This window comes from Filicampus tigris, chromosome 12, assembly GCF_054856515.1.
Source record: "Filicampus tigris isolate MCC_2025a chromosome 12, RoL_Ftig_1.0, whole genome shotgun sequence".
Taxonomy (NCBI): Eukaryota; Metazoa; Chordata; class Actinopteri; order Syngnathiformes; family Syngnathidae; genus Filicampus; species Filicampus tigris.
Window position 1 is genome coordinate 11,283,934 of NC_141228.1, and position 16,456 is coordinate 11,300,389.

The 16,456-nt window shown below is 40.7% G+C and overlaps 1 protein-coding gene across 1 annotated transcript; it reads left to right on the top strand.

Annotated features, from left to right (window-relative positions):
- The first annotated feature begins 924 nt into the window (after positions 1-924).
- Positions 925-9,940, top strand: lpar3 (lysophosphatidic acid receptor 3). Its single transcript, XM_086048308.1, has 3 exons — positions 925-1,212; positions 2,870-3,617; positions 8,249-9,940. Exons 2-3 carry the CDS (start codon positions 2,876-2,878, stop codon positions 8,575-8,577), a joined length of 1,071 nt encoding a protein of 356 aa, XP_085904434.1. The 5' UTR covers positions 925-1,212; positions 2,870-2,875; the 3' UTR covers positions 8,578-9,940.
- Positions 9,941-16,456: the final 6,516 nt, after the last annotated feature.

Genomic DNA, 16,456 nt, shown 5'->3' on the forward strand with positions numbered 1-16,456 from the left:
TGCCAGAAATTCCTTCAGGTTATTCAATGTTGTTGGGGCCGTCTTGGCTGCCTACCTGACTATAGTTTGTATTCATCACTTTTGGAAGGGCATACAGTTGTGGGAAATGTCACTGTCTTCAATATGTTAAATGGTATTTTGAGTTTAATTGAAAATTATTTTGTACCCTCCCGACCAATACCTTTGACCAATGAAATTCCCCCAATGCTGTGGGATTTCTGTGCGGAAAATAGTTGGTAGTGTGTGACTACAAAAATGTAAAATAAGGCCTACCAGTACAGACTGCATCTGAACTGTGGGATTAATTAAGGCATTTTAATGCTGGCAGGTTATTTTTTTTCTAGTTATAGGATACTTTAATTTTAAAAGTTTTTAAATAATTTATCTTGGCCTCTTTTTCTCCCCACAAAACCTGACATTTTAACAGTGGCGCAGACCTTTTACTCTATTGTAAATAGTTTTATTGACTGTATTGATTGTGATAACAAAAACAATCTACAACTGTATAATGCCCCCCCCCCCTTAATGTTATGAATAATTTACGGCAAGTGTCCTTTTGTCTTGAGCACCTGCTCCCAAAATTGTCTGTTTAGGGAGACTGTTAATTTGTCACAAATTGGTTACATTATCCACGTGTAACCTTTAACGTTACTATTTTTGCTTGTGGCCGTGCAAGTTTTTTTTCCCCTTGTCTGAATAATTCAGCAAGTTTGACTGTCTCGTCTTGATGCGGCCATTGCCAGCTCGGAAAACGTAATACAACATAAGCCCAAAAGTATTTAAACTGTTTTATTGTTGTGAACGTAAGGAGACACATTTACACATCATCCCCTCAACTACACGTCCGAATACTGAGTGTGAGTACTTTTGCCACCTCTGCTGTAAGGTCTGTCAGTTTTAATAAAATCAATTAACTCGTCGTAAAGGTGCGCACGCGCATTGGTACGGCGGCGGACGCGGAGGATTTTACTTCAATCATGTTTACGGCGGGCACACGCCCTCTGCGTCATCTTGTGGAAGGCTCGGCCAGGACGCTCAACCTCTGTTCTGTCTGTCTTCATTCACTTCACTCCACTCGCTTGCCGCTGTAGCCTCCCTCCGTCCGCGGCTGCGTGGGCGCAAGGCTGGAGGGACTGGAGGGAGGAAATGTTCGCGTTCTCGGGGAGGAACTTTCCCGTTCTCTCGGTTTCGTGACGCAGCCGATTACCTGAGGTAAGCTCACCTTGCTGACTTTTCTCCTTCCTTTCTTTTTCCTTTTTTTTTTTATGTACTTGTGGCGACACTCCATTCCACTCGACTCCACTGGACTCAGTGCTACTTTTGTCCCCGTTGTCAAGCCGAGCAGAACAGGTTGTAAAGTTTGGTCGAAATTGTTTGGACGAAAATGTACTTTAGACTCTTGCGTGGAATTTTTTTTTTTTTTTTTTTTTTTACAAATCTGTCAGACTTTTATGAATGCCATGTCAATGCTGCTATTCTCCTTTTCTATCAGCTTGCGTGCCTTAATTGTATGTGTGTATAATGTTTTCACCATGACGTGGCCTAGAACAAAAAACACAAAACAAAACGCAAAAATAAATTTTAAATGTAATTGCCTTCCTATACCTAAGGTCCATGTAGCCTACTAGTCCGATCTTTGTCCTCACTCGTAGTAACCTGTCGCACAAATGCTCAAACGACTTGCCATGAAGCCTTTTCAGCATTTATTCTATATCAAATATATTTTTGACCGTTCGTTTGCAGCGCACTGCATTTGCAGACAAAGGTTCATGCATAAAATGTATAGAAAATCCTTCATTCATTGTAGTGTCTGTGTAGATGCACGTCCCTTTAAGGGGCAGGGCCTGCTGGGGTTGCGCGTGAGTTGGTGAGCCAGCATTTGATTGTCTGGGCGTGAACTGTGGCAAGCCCCTGCGTGAGTGTGCCCATTGTATTTGTCTTTCACTGTTCTCCTGGCACTTGATAAATGGCTAAAAAGTGCATTGGTGACTGTGGCTCTGTTTTCCAAATGCGAGGGTATTACACTAAGGATAATGTGCAGTACAGTGGTTCCAAGATCTACAAGATACGAACCCCTGTCCAGCCAAGTTTTCTTTTTTTAAATTGCGAGCACAATTTTGAGATAAAAGTGCTGTATGGTAGCTGTGAACTTAACCCAACTCACCTCACAACAAGCAGCGGTTTGACAGATTGTGAACAATTCTGTGGTGGCATTTAATGCCACTCCCTGTGGAAGATATTTGTACACAAATGGTGGAGTAACACATGTACACTGGCAATATAGCAATACTCATTGGCATATATTCTTTATCTGCAAAAACAACTAGTACTGCAGCTCATCTGTGATTGCCCAAATTTATATCTATGTATATATCAAGTCACACACCGGATGGAGCCACACAATGAAATAATTATGATTCACAAATTATTTTTTCGTTATTACTATTCAGTACATTATCACAATACAGTATTATTCTTTAATGTACAATATTAAAGAGTGCTGCTTTCTTAATTTAAAAACACATTGAAAAAATCTTTGTTGTTTTTTTCTAGGCCAGAACTATTTCATAGGCTTTCCGTTCATGTCAATGGGGAAGATGATTTGAGAGACGAGTGAGTTATAAGTGGGGTCATGGAGCGAATGACGGTTGTATACCACTGTACTGTGAAAAGCCATGAAAAGTATTGCTTTGAAAAACAACTGGGAAAAAAATATTTCCCATTAGATCAACTTTCATTGAAAATTGAAATTCACACGTTTTATTTTTGTTTTTTAACATCATGCACCAGAAAGAAAAAGTGAAATTTTCTTAATGCTTTTCACAGTACAATTTAATCCCAAATCTTGACCATGTTTTATTTTGTGTAGAAAAAAATGGCCCTGCAAAACCTCACCTGCCATTACGATGAGCCCATGAGCTTTTTCTACAACAACAGCGGCGCTGACGACAAATGGGACAAGACCCAACTCATTCTGGTCCAAGTGGTGGGCTCGCTCTTTTGCTGTTTCATCCTGCTCTCCAACGCCATGGTCATCGCGGCTGTCGTCACCAACAAGAGGTTCCACTACCCGTTCTACTATCTGCTCTCCAACCTCGCTGCCTCGGACTTCCTGGCGGGCATAGCGTACGTGTACCTCATGTTCAACACGGGCGAGGTCTCGCGGAGACTGACAGTGACAGGATACTTTATCCGCCAAGGTCTATTGGACATCAGCCTTTCTGCCTCGTTGGCCAACCTGCTCGTCATCGCGCTCGAGCGTTATATCTCCATCATGAACTTTAAAGTCCACAGCAACCTGACGAAAAGGAGGGTGACCCTGCTCATCGTGCTGGTGTGGGGCATCTCCATCCTCATGGGTGCCGTGCCCAGTCTGGGCTGGCACTGCATCTGCAACCTGAATGACTGTTCCCAGCTGGCCCCCATTTTCAGCAGGGGCTACCTGGTCTTCTGGTCTGTGTCTAACCTGGTCGTGTTTCTGGTGATGGTGGCCATTTACATGAGGATCTACGCCTACGTCAAGAAGAAGACGTCGTTGCTCACGCCGCACACCAGTGGCTCCATCAACCGCAAGAGGACGCCCATCAAGCTCATCAAAACGGTCATGGTGGTGCTAGGTAAATTCTGCTCTTGAACCTTTTTGTACGATTCATACTGTTTTCTTCTATGTCCATCTTTAGGGTTCTTAAATAACCTCAGATTACAGGAAATGCAGTCATTGCTGAATAACTTCCTGATAAGAAGTATTACCAAAATCTTGACCAACAAAAAGCTTGACCTTTGCCTTTTTTTTTTTTTATTATGGCACCTACACTCTATGCATGTTTGTTTTCTGAGGGACAGACCAAACATTTCGTGGGTAAAAACACAGCACATGTTAATGATGAGTTGGGGAAATTAGGTTATATCAAAAATTCAACATCTACCACATATTGTAATAGTTGGCAATTGGGGTACAAATGTATTTTAGAAAACTCAAGAACCCCGAAACTTCCTTTTTTTTCTCTGGTATTTTTATCATAAGCCAGTTGGACAAGTTGAGTATGTTCTTTGTTGAGTGGGTGATTTGCTACACTTTCTCTCTCTCAATGGAGTCAGAGTACCCCATTACCATGTTCTTTTATTAAATATGAAAAAAAAGAATAGAGTTGACCAGAAGTTGTCACATATTCTCAACACTCACTTTGATATAGTTCAACACCTACTAAATGTTATGAATGAAAAAACATTTAACTTCTTACATGCATCATCAAAGGCTGAGTAGATTTCATTACTCTATACAATGTTTATATTAATTTGTAAATAGTTAACTTGTTTTCATACATACTGTACATATAGGCAATTAACGCATTCAGTGCCATTGACGGATTTACTTGTCTTTTCACAGTCCAGCCATTCAATCCCCAGAAGTTATTTAGATATTTTTTTCAAATTATTTCAAACGTTAGGGTAAAAGTGGGTCTGAAAATGTCTGGCAGTGAATGAGTTAAGAATGGATTCAAAAGCCATACTTTTATGGGAGATATCAACCTCAGATGATCCATTGTAGTGGTTGTTCCCAATCTACTGTCCATCTCTAAAAGTGACGTAACCAGGAGTTCAGGTGAGACTGGGACTGAAGCACTTTGCCTTTTAGGCATGTTTTTATTCCTTCACTCCACCCAGATTAAAAAAAAACATAGATGGGAGTCTTGCTAGATATCATATGTCATTGTTCTTTGTCTACACGCGGCCTGTTTGTCCATCCAGATGGCCCGATTACTGGATGTGTACATGATGTATTCCAAACCGCTGTGTAATTATCTTATCCTGCAAGGCCTCTGCTCCTCGCCATGTGCAACGTGCTGTTCACTAAACACACACAACCTTCAATGAGCGTCCCTTCCTCCAACCAAGAAAAACAGGAAAACATAAGACAAACATACACTGGCTGTGATATGCATAGCAAGCCGGAGAAAGTAGCTTAGCATTGAAATGGCTTCATACTTTGGCGTTTCTGGTTTGATAGTCATGTGCTCTTTCAGTTCAAAGGCTAGTGGAAGTGCAGACAAGGTGACATTGTGTCGTCAAAAGTACATAACCGGGTTCAAGGGGATGTTTTATGCCAGGCAGTTAAACTGTTAACTCTTGCTCCAGTCGGCTGGGTGGAAGTGGAAACTGGACAAACCAGTTCTGAGGCGTCTGCATGCTTTTGGGGTCCAGTTAGGAGTGATTGCGTACGTTTTTGATATGTAGTTAGGTGGGGACAGTACTGCATGTTACATTACATTAGATGAAACAAAATAAAGTAGATCTGCATGACTAAGAGGCAAAGGGTGATCTATAGTCAGTCTGTCGAGCAACAGGGTTTTTGATTCTGCTGTGTATTCACTAACTTCCACTAACTACGATACTAGTTTGGGTGTCTGTCGTTCTTGTCTTCCTTGAGTGCCTGCAGTAATGGGATTGTATCTGAGAGTGTTGGCGCCGCTTTTCTAACACATCATGCCACTCATGTTTTGTTTTTTTTGTCTTATGAAGTCACCTAACATGGTTAAGGAATAGCAGATCTACAAGCATGTTCTGCAGCTATTTTGACAAAAATGTAGACTTTTAAAGACAATTTCTAATAATGTCCAAATTGTTAAGCCATGAAAGGAAAACATGACTGTGCCCCAGTGAACACTGTTTTGTGTGTAGACATGCTGAAGGTAAAGACACATTGCTGGTGGAGGCAAGTTGAAGCTTGTGATTTCATTTAAGTGCCTAAAATCCCTTTAGCAGCCCAGTTGTGTGCCCAGGCATGTTAGGCTGGAGTTACACTGCATGGTTCAAGTGTCCCAATCTTGATTTTTTTTTTTTTTTTTTTTTTTTTTTTAATCTCAAGTGGCACGATTCTGAAATGCGTCATAGCGGCATAGATGAGGAAAAAACACATGGAGTGGAAAAAAATGTTCAGGTTGGACTCCGGCCTCTTCAAAATGCGGATAAAAATCCAATACAGAATACGTCATTTATCTGCCAATGCAAGTTCAGCGTAAATACGAAGCATAGATATACGCCGTCAATGCAAGCTTGACGTTATCAAAATCTGGTCTTTTAAATCAATGAGGGTGGAAAGAGCTAAACCGCAAACCTGGCCCAAACACATCATGCGAGTGACTTGCTGTGAAAAGTCGCAGCAACACACGTGTCCTCTCATGCACGCATTAAGAATCCCAAACAAGAGTGTCAACTACAGTGAAAGGTGGAAATATAAACTGGATTCACTTCTCAAGCAAAATCACGTCATGGAGCACAGCCAGGGTAAGCACAGCTCCTCACAGCTGCTGATGTGCGCCTTTAAAGTAAACAATAAGTCACAAGAGCATTGCTGGAACTCGCTTTTCTGAGGCAGATTGGCTGGAGGGGATAGAGTCAAAGTGCTTTTATTCTTCGGGCTTTTTAATAATGCTTTGGCTTAATAACGCACCTAAGGTGGACTTAGTCATATTTAAAAATATCTCATTACAGAAATGGAAACATTTAAAGTTGAACTTGGTTGCACTTGCCAGTTTATATATATATATATATATATATATGTATGTATGTATGTATGTATGTATGTATGTATGTATGTATGTATGTATGTATATGTATATATATATATATATATATATGTATGTATATGTATATATATATATATATATGTATGTATATATACATACACACATGAATGAACTACATTTTGTTTTTGTTTTAGTCAAAGAGAAGCAGGTTCAAGCTGTACTCATTTACAGTTACTTGAATTGCAGGTGTACATATTAGGTGTGTTTATTCTGTTTAGAAAATTAGAAAACAGGTAAAGTATCTGGTTCACAAACTTAAACTACAACAAAAAAAAAATGTTGTTGCACTTCTGGATTAGTCTTTTCTTTAATGTAAATTTGTGGAACAGTTATCTATGAAAAATGACTTTAAAATGTGTGGTTCTATTAGTTCTTTTAAAAGAATGTATGAACGAAGTAGAGAAATGTTAAATTTTGTTGGGTTGGCAAGGGTGTTAAAAATGTGCTACATGTTTTTTGTCTAAAAAAAAAATATATATATATATATATATATATATATATATGAGCAAATTCTACTATGTGAGAATTTTACATTGGCATGCTGTGGCCAATGATTTTCTTGGCTGAAAAATGCTTTGTCATAGGCGTAGGCTTGATAAGCTGTAACTTCATTCTATGCCTTTTCGATTGGCTTCTTTTCTTGAAAAACACTGTATTGACTTCTGTTTTCTTTTATTGAAGCTCATTGAATAAGATAACCAACCAACCAAAAAAAAAAAAAAGGTAATACAACATTTGTCGTATGCTTCACTTGAATGTAGAGCTGCAACAAACAAATATTTGTTTCATCAATAATTTTGTTTATTCCATTGATTAATCAAGTAATACGATAAAATGTTTTGTATTATCAAACAACAATATGAGTACGTGTGTCTTCCTGTTGTACTGTACATGTTGCTGAGTGTGTATGGCATTAAAAGACAGGGCTTGGCCTGGTAACTGACGTGGATGTCGGGAAATGAGTCTAGAGTTGGCTGGCTGGCTGATTGGTTGGCTCTCTTGGCATTACAATACATTTTAAAATACAGGTATAATGAATTGGCTAACATACTGTTACCTTGTGTTGATGATCGCAGATGTGCTATTGTGGCCCACATTGCACTTTACCATCCAACTCTTTCCTCCTGGCACGTCACCGTTGCGCCAACATATTTGGAAAAATAGTCCTTGTGACGCTTCCGGGAAGAGATTTGGCTTTGACCTTTATTATAATCTATAAATTATAAGATTAAGTTTTGAAGCCTTACTTGAATGTGCATGTCATTTTTTTATTACCAGAATTAATTGACCAGACTAACAAATCTAGGAATCTTCACAGTTAAAGGGTTTTGGCAAACAGTTTTGATTCACAGTCCATGAATCAAATTCTTCTATATGAACCAAATGTTTTTGTTTCTTAACTATTGAAAATGAAATTGTCGTGAAATTGTTGTTAGTTTTTTTTTTTGTTTTTTTTTTTTTAAAGCTTAGAGCCACTGCTCACTGTTGTTGTTAGGGTAACATAACAGGTTGCCTGCTGAAATGACTTTTCCTGAATTACCAGATGGCAAACAAATCACCAGTTTGCTTAGCAAAGGAAGCCAATGTACTATTTGATCACAGGCTGATACGAAATCCACACAAAATACTGTAATGTTTGCCTAATCAATTTGTCATCGTAGGAGCCTTTGTGATCTGCTGGACTCCTGGCCTGGTGGTTCTGCTGCTGGACGGCCTCAACTGCACCAGCTGCAACGTCATGAAACTCAAGCGCTGGCTTCTGCTCCTGGCCGTGCTCAACTCTGTCATGAACCCGTGCATTTACTCCTACAAGGACGATGAAATGTGGACCACCTTCAAGAACCTCATGCGATGCATAGGCAACGGTACTCGGCGCCAGCGCTCGACGCGAGCCAACGCCCGGCCGCTAAGCTCCACCCAGGACACGGGCAACAGCCAGCCTCCGTCTGAAGAGACAAAAAACACCGATCAGGATATCTTTCAGACCTGAGAGTGGGATTTGTTCTGAACTTTGACGGATGTCTGCTCACTTGAAGGTAGAAATGCTTCATGAAGATAATGCGCAGACTGGAGTCAGCAGTTCTTTATCTTCAAAGAAAATGTTGTCTGGAGAGGAGTACCAGCACAGGCTCACTGTGTCAGTCAAAAGCTGGAGTTTTTGTGACGCCGAGAAGACACAACACCCAGACACCCTGTTGGCGGAACAATATGAATACAGCACTTGTTTTCACTCGTCGGAATTTCATCATTTTGGAAACAATCTCTAAATGGAGATTCCAGTTTTCTTCTTGTTTCTGTTATTTATGGCTGAAAAGAAACACCCTGGCGCAGTTTTTTTCCTTTTACATCCAAACAAGTAAATAATTTACCAAGGGAGATTGACTGTCAGTCAATCTGAGGTAGCATAATATTGTGTGGAGTACATCTTTTTAAGGACTATTTTCTTAACAGTACTGTAGTTCTGCAACCTGTCATTTTATTACATTACATACTGCAACCTATGAACAATACTGTAACCAGAAGTAATGTATGCACATTCTCTGGCCACTACATTAGGTACACTTGCGATGTGTTCAAATGCAATGCCCTGCATTGAGGTGAGTGCAGACTTATTTACAAACTTGGACATTTTTAAATTATTACCTCTGTCATTGTCAACCACACATTTGTTGTCTTTGCAAAGGCAAAACTTTTGATATGTAGATCTGGTTAGATTTTGCAAGTGCACCTAATCTAGTGTCGGGTAACGTAATTTCCCCATAGGTTGTCAAAGATGCTTCTACGATGGGGGTCTGGGGATTAATTTCAAGTGTATGACGATAGCTTGCCGCCTCATCTCGTTGTTTTTGCCTCCATTTGCAGTCTCTGCTTGCAGCCAAAGAAAATAGTCACTCAAACTTGCCGCTGCTGATTGAGGCAAACTTGTTCTCCCTGTAGAATTTCCCCACATCCGCTTGCAGCTCCTTTTAATGGCTGTGGCTGCTCTGGTGAAACAAAGGCAAGAGGCTTGTAAAGGGAAGAAAAAAAAGGTCGTAACACACTGGATTCCTGCTGGAGGTTTGTCACACAATAGTTTACCTGCAGGAAGTAAGGAGGATATGACTGACGTAGACTACATCGCGCCTTCCCAGACGCTAGTGCTATAAATAACCGATAGGGTTGAAAAATGCGCCTTCAACCTGCAGACCCTGTCTATGGCGGTTCCTCACATCGGGTGGCCTCACTAAAGCTATTTCATGCTTTTTCTTTGACGTGTCTACTTGTTTATGTGTAGTGCATCACACAGATTGCATGAGTCTTTTTCGAAAATTATATTGGAATTCTGAGTTTTATAAAAGACAAATATAAGAACACCCATGACCTACCTTGTTTTTCTTTTTTCGTGAATGTGTAATTGTTGCATTCGGCAGTCATATGAAAAACGCTTAGTGTGACGCTAACTGAGTATGACTTCATGTGCTGCATGACGTGTTCTTTTGTCCTGTGTAACCTTGAAACAATATACAGGGTGGAACCATTGTTTAATGGTGGAGTCACTAAAATATAAACAGTACAATAGTAAGGCTTAACTTTTATCCCACCAGAACTCACATTGTTGTCACTCATTTGTCGAAATTGCTATTGCACTCAAACATGCAAAACATCTGTACAAACGAGACAAAACAGAGCTTATTGGCAGAAATGTATTGATGTTGTTTATAAGTACAATAGATTACCTTCCGTTATCTCTATTTTAATAAACCACTGCTTGAGATATCCTACACTCACAAGCCGCCACTTGAAGATGCATTGGAGTGCTCGGTCAATTTTGTGTGGCCTCTGCTTCCACTCTGTGGGTCCACAAGCTCTTAAGTGGGAGCAACATGAACCGCCACCAAATTGAATGTCAGTTTAAACAAGTGCCGCAAACCTGGAAACTTGCTCACTGAACTTTTAGTTGTCCTTGCAAAGTGCTTTTAGAGAGAGATTACCGGCCATAAAATAATATAAACCACTTTGGTTTTAATCCTCTGAGCTGACCATGCACCCTTGAGGACCAGCAGGAAACAGTTTTTGCGTAGTTTACTAGTAAAAAGTCAGGTTTCAATTCAGACCTCATTAAATGACAGTGGTTTCCATTCACAAGATGCTGCTCGAGAAGAGCGAGGACTGTTCTTCCTCAGCTTCGTCTGCTGCCATTCGCATTTTTGCAAAGCCAGAAACATGTACATTTCAAAGTGTGCGGTGGCAGGCCTTTTTATTGCCACTTGTCCTGTAATTATACATTCTTGAAAGGGAAAAAAAAAGGAATTCTGCCTACTTTATGGGACGCTGTGTTTTCATTTGCTCTTAATCTCCCGCCAAATAGAGAAATAGGTCAGAAATGGAAAAAAAGGCATATTGTTATCTCAGATGAAGAAACTGCAGATAATATTGAAACCCAAAACCCCTCTACTGTAATGCAAGGCAAGGCAGTTTTATTTATATAGCACCTTTCATACACAAGGCAACTCAATGTGCTTCACACAAGCAAAGACAACACCTACAAGCATTTACAAACACAACAGTTAACATTTCAAAAGCAAAGTAGAGAAAACAAAAGCAACCAACAAAACAAGTAGCTGTAAAATCTATTCTACACTTAATTGGGAGCCAGTGTCAAGCCTTTAGGACTGGAGTAATATGTTCCGATCTCTTTGTTCTGGTAAGAACCCGAGCTGCAGCGTTCTGAATGAGCTGCAGCTGTTTGATGCTCTTTTGAGGGAGACCAGTAAGAAGACCGTTACAATAATCAAGTCTACTGGAGATGAAAGCATGGATACATTTCTCCTGGTCTGCTTGCAGCATGCAACCCTTCAGTCTGGATATATTTTTCAGATGATAAAAGGCTGATTTAGTGATTGATGGTAGACTATATGATTGCTGAAAGTCAGGTCTGAGTCTATCAGTACCCCAAGATTTCAGACTTGGTCTTTGGTTTCTAAAGACAGTGACTCCAGGTGTTTTCTAACAGCAATCCTCTTTTCTTTATTGCCGAAAACAATTACCTCTGTTTTGTTTTGGCTTAGCTGAAGGAAATTGATGAAATCCAGTTGTTAATTTGCTCTAGACAGTGACACAATATGCTGATTGAACTGGTGTCATTTGGCGACATTGATATATATAGCTGTGTGTCATCTGCATAACTGTGATAGGCAACATTGGTATTCTGAAGCATTTGACCCATAGGTAACATATACAGACTGAACAGAAGGGGTCCAAGGACTGACCCTTGAGGAACCCCACATGTCAAGGCCCTCCGATCTGATTCAAAACTTCCAATGGTCACAAAGTAACTTCTAAGTAAGACCTAAACCATTTTAGGACTGTTCCATTTAATCCCACTCAAGTTTCCAACCTGTTCAACAGTATGTTATGATCAATCGTATCAAATGTTGCACTGAGATCCAATAAGATTGGCACCGACACCTTCTCTGCGTCAGCGTTCAATCTTATGTCATTTACTACTTTGATAAGAGCTGTTTCAGTACTGTGATGAGGTCGGAATCCTGTTTGGAATTTATCAAAAAGTCCATTCGAGTTCAAGAATTTGCTGAGTTGATTAAAAACCACTTTTTCAACAATCATTGATATGAAGGGAAGGTTTGAGATGGGTCTATAATTTACTAACAGGGAGTCATCCAGCATTCTCTTTTTTCGAAGGGGCTTGACTGCAGCTACTTTCAGGTTTAGGAAACTTGCCTGACAGAAGTGAGCAGTTGATTATTCACTGCAATTCAGTTAGAACAGAATTCACAATAGTTTTGAAAAAGTCAGACGTAATGGGTCAAGGTAACTAGTTCATGGTTTCAGATGCTAAACCAAATCTGTTATAGTTTTTTGATCCACTGTCAAATTCTGTCATGGTAACCAAATTATTCCTGGGTGATTTTAAGTGCTGTATCATTTTGGAATTTGGCTGGTTTGTAATGATGTTTGACCTGATGGATTGTACTTTAGCACTAAAGAAGCAGGCAAATTCATTGTATTTATCTGTTGAGAGGAGTTCTGGCGCTATTTGATTTGGGGGATTTGTGAGTTTGTTGACCACAGCAAATAGAGTGCATGTATTGTTTAGGTTCTTACGAATGATTTCAGAAAAGTGTTGGTGTCTAGCTATTACCAACTCTTTGTTAAAATCACAAAGACATTGTCTCTACAGGTCAAAGTGAACTTGGAGTTTAGTTTTCCTCCACTTACGCGCCGCTTTCCTGCACTTTGATTTAAAAGTCATTACACTCGTAGTGCACCTCCAAGGTGTTTTAGGTCGCCATGAAATGGTCTTAGGTATGAGAGGAGCCACAGCATCCAGGACATTTGAGATTTTCCAGGTAAATTTATCCAGAAGTTCATCAACAGTCTCTGCATTCACAGATGTTGAGTCAGCCATAATTTTCATAAACATATCGCTTGTGTTCTCGTTTATATATCTTTTCTTAGTAGACACACTGGTTGACTGAACTTTTGGGATTATTTGTACTTCAAAGAACACACAGAAATGATCTGAAATAGCCAGATCTTTAACATCAACTGATTAGATGTCAACACCTTTTGAGTTAATGAGATCAAGAACGTGACCTTGAGTATGTGTTGGACGTTTTATATGTTGTGAGAGACCAAAGATATCAAGTATAGTATGGATTTCTTTGGTATTTTAACCAAATTGTTGTCAACATGAATGTTAAAGTCACCAGCTATGACCAGGTAGTCATAGTCAGTACAGATTACTGACAGCATTTCTTCAAATTCCTCCATAAACTTTTTTTTCTTTCTTGGAGGTCTATATATGATTACAACAATAAACTTTGGATCACCTTTCACTGAAAAACTGAGATATTCAAATTAATTAAAATCACCCAATACAATTTCTTTATACTGAAATGATGATTTGAAATGGCAGCAACTCCGACGCTTTTTTTGCCACTGTGACATTTGTTCAGGAAACTAAAATTTATTTGTGTTGCCTCATTCATAATAGTGTTTTGGCAACCTTCTGTTAGCCATGTTTTGCTGAGGAGAATTAAGTTAAGATCATAAGATATAATGATGTCATTAATCAATAGTGCTTTGTTAACTAGTGATCTAATATTAAATAGAGTTAATCTTGCAGTGATAATGGGAGACACTGGCTTGCTCAGATTTTGACAAGATATCCTAACTAGGTAAGTAGATCTAGACTTATTTCTTCTCAGTACTTTAGCTCACTTGTAATCACAGCTATACCACGAGCTTCGCTAGTTTCATTGGGTCCTGACTTATTCTGGAGACAAGCATTGTTTGTCGCGGATATGCAGTCTGGGCCCAGAGCATATCAGACCGGACTGGAGTGAAGGCAGACCTGCAATTGGTATAATTTATAATAATGAACAACTACTAGTAGAATCATTCCCAAAAAATATTATGGTGCACTCCTGAGAGAACTTTATACAAACTGAAATGGCTCCTGGTTGGAAAAAGCCTTCCCCACCCCCTTTCTACAAGCTGTAGTGCTACATTTTATTTGTTATTAAGTCGAAGTTAATTGAATACAGGCTGATGCTTAACCTCATAGTGCAGTTTAAAAAAACAAATGAGCTCAAATTAAAAGTGATGGGCTTATAATTATGTTTACCAGACATAAATATGTTGTTAGTTCTGATTAAAGCTGAGTAATATTGGCAGCTCAATTGAAGCCACTTACACACACGCGCACACTTCATAACTCAAATTGATGACTGATTGTTGATTGAAGAGGTACTTCTTCTGATTGGACAATTGGGGACATGAAAGAGGTGGATGCAGGTGGAGAAGGTCACGCACGCACGCTAGTGACGTATGGTGAAGTTCAGGACTGGTGAGACTCCTCTGGAGTTGAATATAAAAATATGATTAAATTTAAAATGTTACCCTCATTGTAAAATTGTTTTCAAAGCTTTTAATTATACTATACTTAAACTCAATGCTACTCTGTTCAACAATGTGACAGCAAGAAAAACTCAATGTTTAAAATAAGATCAACTTCATTGTTGTTGTTTTTTTCGGATGTCTTTTAAAATTAAAAAGCATTAGGTGTTACCTTTATAATTGATATGTTATGAAAGCCCTAATTATAAAATTACGCACGTGTCTGGTATCATACCTGCATGTCTGATGTTATGATTCCAACAAAATGATCCGAAGTGTTGACAACTTATCGGTGTTTTTGCTATTATTAAGCGAATTTTCCCAGCCCTCTACCAACAATTTTTTCCAAAAATTAGATTAGCAAAATTGAAAAGGGGAAGTCAACCCAAACATTTTTTTGCAATCTTGTGGGTGGTAAGCTGTAGTTCAGGGAATCTTCACCCCCAGATCCTGACTGCTCCAGAGCTCTGATGTGAACTGTGGGTCCCTGTCAGAGGAGAGGTCAGCTGGCTTGCCGAAGTGGCCAACCCAGGATCCGATGAACGCCCGGGCCACCTCAGCTGAGGTAATAGATGACAGGTTGAACAATTTTTGGCCACCTGGTGGTCCTGTGCACCATGGTGTGGAGATAAGTACTGTAAAACCGCAGGAAGGAGGCAGTGGTCCCACCAGGTCCACATGGTCACACACATGGTCAACACATCCCTCCAGCAACAGAAACGGTGCCAACGGGGATCTGGTGTGGCGTTGAACCTTGGCGCGCTGCAATGCCATGCAGGACCCCAGCCCAGTCCAGTGAGGGCTATATCATAGGCTTGAATGTCAGAGTCGGAGGAATGGTTGGCAGCCATGGCAGTGTAATAAAGCCCCAGATGAACGGCCCCAACTATCGACCTGGAGAGGCAGTCTGCAACGTAGTTTTCCTTGCCAGCGATGTCCAGGATGTCTGTAGTGAACTCTGAAATGGCGGTTAGCTGACATTGCTATTGACCGAACCAGGACTCCAGGGTCTTTGCCATGGCGAAAGTCAGCGGCTTGTGGTCCACAAAGGCAGTGAAATGATGGCCCTCCAAGAGGAATTGGAAGTGCTGGGTGGCGAGGAAGAGGCCCACTAACTCTCTGTCAAAGGTTCTGTACTTCCTCTCATTGTCACATAGCCGCCTGCTGAAGAAGGCCAGTGATTTCCAGGCCCGGCCACCCACTGATCCTACATTGCTCCCACTGTGTAGTCAGATGCATCTGCCATGAGGGCGACCGGGCGGTGGGACACGGGCGCACAGAGCTGCGTTGGCCAACGCAGCTTTGGCAGTGTCGAAAGCTTCGTCCAACCCCAGGGAACAGTCCACTTTATCCTTGGGACCTTTTCCCGACAGGACCTCATACAAGGGCCGGATGGTGTGAGCTGGATGGGGAATGACCCTGTTATAAAAATTCACCATGCCACAGAAACTCCTGCAGGGACTTCACAATGGAGGGCTGTGGAAAACTTGCAACAGCGTTCACCCTGGCAGGAAGTGGGACAGCTCTCTGTGGCATGATGTCGTGCCCAAGGAAGGTGAATGCTGACAAGCCGAACTGGCACTTTGCTATGTTGATGTTGAGGCCATGCTCGATGAGTCGCTCGAACACTAGCCAGAAGTGCGTCACGTATTCCACCACATCTACGCTGATCACCAGGATGTCATCCAAGACCAACAAGAACGGCAAGCACAGATTCCATAAGGCGCTGAAAAATCTGCGCTGCCAGGCCGAAAACATCCGTTGGAACTCAAAAACCATTGTCTTGGGCACATCCTCCGGGTGTACCGGTACCTGATGATAACTGTGCACCAGTTCTACCTTGGAAAGGTGGGTGGAGATCTCCTGTATGTGTGGGATGGAATATCGATCGGGGGTTGTGGCACTGTTCAGGCAGCTCCATCTCCTCAGGCGCCCACCTACATCAGCCTTGGTCACCATGCGTAGTG

Excerpts from the sequence above, each read along its gene's own strand:
- lpar3 (XM_086048308.1), top strand. The coding sequence starts at position 2,876 with ATGGCCCTGCAAAACCTCACCTGCCATTACGATGAGCCCATGAGCTTT. Across the intron at positions 3,618-8,248 it reads AACGGTCATGGTGGTGCTAG|GAGCCTTTGTGATCTGCTGG; the intron begins GTAAATTCTGCT and ends TTGTCATCGTAG.